The sequence below is a fragment of the Sinocyclocheilus rhinocerous genome, unplaced genomic scaffold (assembly GCF_001515625.1).
Source record: "Sinocyclocheilus rhinocerous isolate Xijiao unplaced genomic scaffold, SAMN03320098_v1.1 scaffold2966, whole genome shotgun sequence".
NCBI lineage: Eukaryota > Metazoa > Chordata > Actinopteri > Cypriniformes > Cyprinidae > Sinocyclocheilus > Sinocyclocheilus rhinocerous.
The window spans coordinates 571,164-579,780 of record NW_015634018.1 but is presented as its reverse complement, the minus strand read 5'-3'; the positions used below and the strand labels follow the sequence as shown (position 1 = coordinate 579,780).

At 33.5% G+C, this 8,617-nt stretch overlaps 1 protein-coding gene across 1 annotated transcript in view; it reads left to right on the top strand.

The window, feature by feature from the left end:
* Positions 1-8,617, top strand: part of LOC107745102 (sodium- and chloride-dependent GABA transporter 2-like) — a 21,696-nt gene that overhangs the window by 10,080 nt on the left and 2,999 nt on the right. Inside the window, exons 3-5 of the mRNA XM_016558938.1 lie at positions 4,245-4,348; positions 6,058-6,182; positions 6,847-6,959. Of these exons, the coding sequence (XP_016414424.1) occupies positions 4,245-4,348; positions 6,058-6,182; positions 6,847-6,959 (342 nt within the window). The remainder of the gene's footprint in view (positions 1-4,244; positions 4,349-6,057; positions 6,183-6,846; positions 6,960-8,617) is intronic.

The following is an 8,617-nucleotide window of genomic DNA, read 5'->3' as shown; positions in this document are numbered from 1 at the left end:
AATGACAGCGCTGCTCAGTGCATTTGTCGGCTGCGTCTTACAAGTTGTTGTTGAAAGTAAAAAGAACTTCCTTGTTTACAACCCTGTTTCAGTGTCTTTCAATATAAAAGTCTTTAATGCGGACTCACTCAGAAAAACAGTCTCTTGTCGCCATCGAAAGGCGGAACAATGTAACTAAAATCACCATCATGAACACACACACTGTTTCTCAATACTAAATACTACTATTATTTATATAAAATATTATTTATTGAATAATAATATTTAATAAACAACAGCAACAGCCATCATAAAAGTTGCTAGGCAATTCAGTCAAAAGCACAAAGGCCGCGCTCTGATATACAGCATTAAAGTTACATAAAATATAATGTGATGAGATTTTGTCCTCAGCCAAAACTATTTGCTCTGGAACAAATAATAGATTAATGAGACCAAAGACTGTCCTGAGATTTACCCAAAATGAATTATATCTCATGTTTAACCACTATAGAGACATTAAGAGCCAGCGGCAAATTCCAGAAGATCTGGCCGAGGTGAGGCTGCTCTCGGCGGGTTCATGAGCGCTGAACGGCCGCTGATGCCCTGGAGCTCACGTCTCCCAAAACATCGAAGCTAATTTTCAAATATACATTATCTTTATTAACAAACCATATATTTGAAGTCTAAACAAGTACATTCTCGCCTAAAACACTCTTAAAACTACATTCCATACATATATATACTGTATGTACGTTGATTTTTAATTTAACTACTTTAATATTATTAATATCGTATTTGTGTTCAGCGTGAATATTGAGTATAGGGTTGTGTTTTGGTAATTCCTCTGGAACACAAGCGAATTGTTTTCTCTTAAACACACCGTGTCTCAAGTCGAAAGATCATGTGATTTGTCTACCCAGGTGCTTTAGTCATGGCCTGGAGCAGGATGCCCAGCAGGGAAACGTTGTTTTCTGTACTTCTTTGATTGCGTCCATCTGTGCGTTTGACTTTTGATCCGACTTTCCCATCTGTGTCACTAGAAGACCACACAAACCCACGTGATATCTGAGAACAGGACACAGCACGGTGACCCAGATGCACCCCAGCATTCCTTAACATCAGACAGAACAGCTTAAAACCTCTTCTGGTAAAAATCTGTCTATTGGCAAAAGCATTTTTGGTTGGATTTGAGAGATAGCATTGGTTGTGTTGACATCGTTTTATTTCATCGCCAGAAAAAAAATCTTATGGGTTTAGATGAATAGCTAGTCAAAGTTTGGCACTTTTGGTTGGATTTAAGAGAGAGCATTGGTTGTGTTGATGTCATTTCATCTTAGAAGTGTAAAAATGAGGCCAATTCAATAACATTTTATGGGTTTAGGCAAACAATTAGATGAAGTTTGGGGTTCTTGGATGGATTTGAGAGATTGCATTGGTTGTGTTGACGTTATTTTATCTTAGAAGTATTCAAAGGAGGCCAGTTCAACTAAATCTATTGGGTTTACGTAAGAAACTAGACAAAGTTTGGCATTTTTGGTTGGATTTGAGAGATTGCATTGGTTGTGTTGACGTTATTTTATCTTAGAAGTATTCAAATGAGGCCAGTTCAACTAAATCTATTGGGTTTACGTAAGAAACTAGACAAAGTTTGGCATTTTTGGTTGGATTTGAGAGATTGCATTGGTTGTGTTGACGTTATTTTATCTTAGAAGTATTCAAATGAGGCCAGTTCAACTAAATCTATTGGGTTTACGTAAGAAACTAGACAAAGTTTGGCATTTTTGGTTGGATTTGAGAGATTGCATTGGTTGTGTTGACGTTATTTTATCTTAGAAGTATTCAAATGAGGCCAGTTCAACTAAATCTATTGGGTTTACGTAAGAAACTAGACAAAGTTTGGCATTTTTGGTTGGATTTGAGAGATTGCATTGGTTGTGTTGACGTTATTTTATCTTAGAAGTATTCAAATGAGGCCAGTTCAACTAAATCTATTGGGTTTACGTAAGAAACTAGACAAAGTTTGGCATTTTTGGTTGGATTTGAGAGATTGCATTGGTTGTGTTGACGTTATTTTATCTTAGAAGTATTCAAATGAGGCCAGTTCAACTAAATCTATTGGGTTTACGTAAGAAACTAGACAAAGTTTGGCATTTTTGGTTGGATTTGAGAGATTGCATTGGTTGTGTTGACGTTATTTTATCTTAGAAGTATTCAAATGAGGCCAGTTCAACTAAATCTATTGGGTTTATGTAAGAAACTAAACAAAATTTGGCATTTTTGGTTGGATTTAAGAGAGAGCATTGGTTGAGTTGATGTCATTTCATCTTAGAAGTGTAAAAATGAGGCCAATTCAATAAAATCTTATGGATTTAGGCAAACAGTTAGACGAAGTTTGGGGTTCTTGGATGGATTTGAGAGATTTCATTGGTTGTGTCGACGTTATTTTATCTTAGAAGTATTCAAAGGAGGCCAGTTCAACTAAATCTATTGAAATGAGGACAGTTCAACTAAATCTATTGGGTTTACATGAGAAACTAGACAAAGTTAGACATTTTTGATTGGATTTGAGAGATTGCATTGGTTGTGTTGATGTCATTTCATCTTAGAAGTATAAACATTAGGTAAATTCAATAAAATCTAATAGGTTTACATGAATTTTTGGTTGGATTTTAACGATAATGATTGTTGTTTTGACACCTCTTGATCTTAGATAAAAGCAAAGCCAAATTTCACTAAACCTTCAGCTAACAAGGTAAACGGTTGGACAATGTTGATCAGATGAGTGATCTAATGCTCCAGAAACTTGAAAATCAGTAATCAGTTACTATAAAAACCAACATGAATTGACATGCATAACCCATTTTAATTCTGTAAATGTTGGATTTGTAAAGTAATGGCTGTTGGTTTGACATCTCCTGGTCTTAAATGTATACAGATAAGAAACTGAATGAAACCATTAGCTAGAAAAGTAAACAGTTAATTGGTGATAAGCCTTTAAAACTTTTTAAAATCAACATTAAGCGGCATTCATGAGCCATTTTCATTCTCTAAAGTGTTAAAAGATATTCAACAAAATTTAATGTTGACTTCAACCTCAAATAAAGTCTCTTTTTGGTCAGTATGAGAATTTTGGTTGGATTTGAGAGATAACCATTGCTGTGTTGATGTCAGTTCATCTCAGAAGTACAAAATGAGGCCAATTCAACAGAATATTGTGGGTTTATGGGAACAGCCATGTAAAGTTTGTGAAATCAATGATCTAAGGCTCCAAAAACTTGAGCATCATGGGTCAGAGTTTTTTAAATCAGCATGAATCGACATTCATAACTCATTTTAATTCTGCAAGGGTTGATTTTGACATCTTTTGGTCTTTGATGTGTAAAAATGAGGCCAAAATTCAAGAACCCTTCAGCAGGAAAAGTAAATGGTCGGGAAAAGTTAATCAAATCTGTGATCTAAGGTTTGAAAAATTTAAGCATCGTGGGTCAAATTCTTACGTCTTGCTCGGACAGCAGTGGTGTTTTTAGCACAGTTCTGGACCTCAGGTGATAAATGTGAGGTTTTAAGGGAAGTGTGAGGAATTTTCCCAGTGGAAAAACACAGTTTCTTCTTGGTGTAGTTCTGGCTACAGAAATGAAGTGATCGCACGCATGATTTTCACTCGCAAATCTAGTAATCTTATCTAGAGACCAAGCACTCTTTTGAGCAATAAGCAGTAGTTTTTATAGGACAGAGGTCTTGTACAGGTGTGTCACGTTTTAGCACTTTTTGTGTCATAAGAGCTTTAATACATCCACATCGCCCGTGGCAGCACATGAACGACCTGACTTCATAAAAACAGAAAGCACCGTGATTCATGACAGAGCGTTTGATTGACAGGCTAATAGGAAAACTACTGTCAGCATGTTTTTCGCAGATCATGTCTAAACCTGTTTCAGGCATTTAAGACCATTAAACAAGAGGTTACACAAGCTCTAGGAATCCTACGACAGCTCTAGTCTTTCATGCTTATTACCTGAAGCCAAATGAGTTTGTTAAAGCTGTTAAATACGTCACAGGTAACTCAAGTCACTCAACATTTGACATGCTCTGTTGTAGCGTACATTGTGTTTGTGATCTTTGATGTCATGGAGGTTAAATGATCATAAATAATCAACATAGCTAATAAAACAAATGAAAATGAAACCATAATAAACAATCATAAGAATCCAAAACGCTCTGCACATCAGTATATTACAGCTGTGATGGTATTTTTCTGGTTTCAGGTGTGGATGGACGCAGGCACGCAGATCTTTTTCTCGTATGCCATCTGTTTAGGTTGCCTCACTGCGCTCGGAAGCTACAATAAATACAACAACAACTGCTACAGGTGAGAAAATGGTCAAAAAACATCATTGTCATACTATGAAATGTGTCTTTACTCCCTGGGTGACGCTGTGTGTGTGTGTGTGGTGTGTTCACTACTCACTGCTGTGTGTGTGCACTTGGATAGGATAAATGCAGAGCACAAATTCAGAGTACCATACATGGCCGCACGTCACTCACTTTCTCACTTTCACTTTCTCTTGAGGAATGAATTATGTATATTTGATTTAGGAATGGGAATCATTCAGAATTCTGGTTCCTTAATGGCTCAATTATGAATCTTTTAGTGCTTTAAGGAATAAATATTTGGAAAAATCAAATGCATTTCCACTGGCAAATAGTAAGATTATTTTTTAATAATTATCTCTTATTTATCTTATTTACTACAATAATAAGTCAATTTAAAACAGTTTTTTGAGTCTTTTAGATGTGGCATAAATGCAATCCAATAGTCCTTAAAGGTACAGTTCACCCAAAAATGAAAAAATTACCCCATGATTTAATCACCGTCAAGCCATCCTAGGTGTGTATGACTTTCTTCTTTCAGACGAATACAATCAGAGTTATATTTAAAAACGTCCTGGCTCTTCCAAACTTTATACTGGCAATGGGTGTTATTTTTCAGTAGTCCAAAAGAAGTCCAATAAAGTGCATCCATCCATCATAAAAAGTGTCCCACACGGCAAGGCCTCCTGAAGTGAATCGATGCATTGTTGTAAGAAAAATATCCACATTTAAAACTTTATAAACAGTAATCTCTAGCTTAATTTTCATTTTTTTGTGAACTATCCCTTTAACAATTGATAGCATATTTCATACATTCATTAATATTTTTAAGATAGCGCAGAAATAATTTGTAAATAATGTGTATCTTTAAACTATGTGTTTGATTCACTAAAAAGATTTGACTCATTAGAATCATTTGGTTCCAATATCTTTATTTCTTCACAAGTCCCACATCAGACCGTGTGTTATGACCAAATGAAGGAAGGAAACTTGTTCTCATTGTTTCTTGTTGCTCCTCTGAATTTCATTCTGTTGCCACATGCCATTGTTTTATCTTAGACTAAACAGCTGAGATTCTCATTTTTCAGCCAGCAAGTGCATAAGTCCTAAACTTGAGAATGTGTGATTCATCAGGACCATGTGGTTTCACCTTTTGAAATCCAATCACTTTAAATTGCTTTCATCTTTGCAGGCACTGTTTCACAACATAAGCTTTGTCTTCGTGTCTGTCTGTTTTTAGGGATTCTTTGGTTAAATAATGTAATTATATTAATTATAAAAAGTAATTTGTTGTATATAACAAATTAAAGCCAATGCAAAATTGGCAAGTTTACTACACTTGCAAGTTTAATATTTTACATAATATATATATATATTATATAAAATGTTATAACATATAATATAAATTATGTGTTTATGTATGTGTGTGTGTGTGTGTGTGTATATATATATATATATATATACATACATACATACATAAACACAATTTATGTAATATTGTAATAAAATTAATTAAATGAATTGCTAATTTTATTACATTTTATATGAAATTTATATTAATGTTAAATTATAAATTATGTTTTATATTGATATTATATTATATTTATATGAAATTTATATAACATTTGTGTAAAACGAATATTATTGGAATACATTTTAAAAGAAAATATTATTTTAGTCTTTCTACTTCCAAATGTCATGTTTCAGGGATTCTTTGGCCCTGTGTTTCTTGAACAGCGGAACCAGTTTTGTCGCTGGTTTTGCCATCTTCTCAATTCTCGGCTTCATGTCTTACGAACAGAACGTCCCAATTTCAGAAGTGGCCGAGTCTGGTGAGTGCAGCTTTACCAATCACTGAATTAACCGAAATATATATTGTAATAAAATTAATTAAATGAATTGCTAATTTTATTACATTTTATATGAAATTTATATTAATGTTAAATTATAAATTATGTTTTATATTGATATTATATTATATTTATATGAAATTTATATAACATTTGTGTAAAACGAATATTATTGGAATACATTTTAAAAGAAAATATTATTTTAGTCTTTCTACTTCCAAATGTCATGTTTCATTCAATGTGTTACTTGCTGTTTCTTTGTAATTGTTTGTGAAATTTACTAGCAATGTTTCTACACCATTTTTTTTGTAGTAAACCATAAAATTTTCCAGTCGGGTATTTTTAGATAATTGACCTTTAGCTCACAAACACACTGTAATCTCTGTCCCAGTGCACACATTTGTCTGGGGTCAAGTTTGTTTGTAAATGACCTTTTTTTCTTTTTCTTTTAATATGTCAAGGTCTGTTTAATCAGTTTTGTTCTAAATGTCAGAGGGTCCATTTTTCTTTTTTGTGCTCCATATGATGAATATTTACCGTCAACCGAACAAATAACATATTAAAGAGAATCTGTAATAAATTATGGCACACATTTTCTAGTTTCTATACTAATGTTGCTCTTGTTTTTCTGCATGGCCTCTTTCAGGTCCTGGTTTGGCGTTCATTGCATATCCGCGGGCAGTGTCGATGATGCCCATCTCTCCGCTGTGGGCCTGTTTCTTCTTCATCATGATTGTTCTGCTGGGGTTGGACAGTCAGGTATCAATCCTCACTGTGTTTAGTGCTTCACGGTTCACACATGCATTTCCAGGGCCCTATGATTTCCATCATGTAGAAAATGCAGATGGAATCGTGGAATCTAGTCATAAGAAAAAAAATTACTGTATAACATCGAATGGCACAGAATTTGGCAAAGACATTATGACAGAAATGTACTTCTCAGTGTACTAATAGTAATAATAAAGAACTATTAAGCAATATAACGTTTATTTTAATTACAACAGTAAACCTCTGTTGTGCAGCACTCTGTTTACCAAAAATAAAAGGTATTCTTATATATACAGTAAATTTATATTTAATTACATTTTAAAAGATGAATTAAATTGTTGATGTTTTATGCATTCATTTCAGTATAAATATAATAATTTTTTAAAATAATTTATTAATTTATTTGATAATGCATTTTTATTAAATCACAAATCCAGAAAAATTAAAACAGATAACACTGAATTTCCGAAAGAAATGTTATTAAATTATTAGTGTTAAAGTATTCAATTCATTAGACATGCTTTTTTTTATTACTAAAATTTAATTGAACCATTGAAATGGAATGAGGAAAAATTAAAATGGAAAAATAAAAACAGAAACAGATTTAATAGGGCTCTAAAAATTTTATTTCTGCTAAACTTTTAATAAAATGTTGTTAAATTGTATAGGTTTTATGATTTAAATTAGATGGGTTTTTTTATTGCTAAAATCATATTTAACCATTAAAACAAATCCTGAACAATTCAAATGGAAAAAAACGGAAATTGGGACAAAATAAAGCGGAATTCATAGGGCTCTACATTTCAACATTTTATTTTGTGCATAATCCTGAATCATGACTTGAAAATGTTTGCATGCCGTGTAATATTAAGCCCAAACTGTCAAATGTGACCCTGGAGCACAAAAGCAGTCTTAAGTCGCTGGGGTATATTTGTAGCAATAGCCAAAAATACATAGTTTGGGTCAAAATTATCGATTTTTCTTTTATGCCAAAAATACTTAGGATATTAAGTAAAGATCATGTTCCATGAAGATATTTTGTAAATTTCCTACCGTAAATATATTAAAACTTAATTTTTGATTATAATTAGTAATATGCATTGCTACGAACTTCATTTGGACAACTTTAAAGATGATTTTCTCAATATTTAGATTTTTTTGCACCCTCAGATTCCAGATTTTCAAATAGTTGTATCTCTGCCCAATATTGTCCTATCCTAACAAACCATACATCAATGGAAAGCTTATTTATTCAGCTTTCAGATGATGTATAAATCTCAATTTCAAAAAATTGACCCTTATGACTGGTTTTGTGCTCCAGGGTCACATATAATTACTCTGTGGCTAGTAAAAATCACTAAGGCACTAGAAACACAGAGTTTAGAGGCGTTATGCTCATCTGCTGTAGTTTGTGTGTGTGGAGAGTCTGGTCACGGCTATGGTGGACATGTACCCGACTTTCTTCCGCCGGAAGAACCGCAGAGAGCTGCTCATCCTCGTCATAGCCATCGTGTCCTTCCTCGTGGGTCTCATCATGCTCACAGAGGTACTGGACCATCTCATCTGACTCTGATTTGATTTATATAATTGCCAGATTTATGAACTGTCTCTCTGTCTGTCTGTCTGTCTCTCTGTCTGACTGTCTGTCT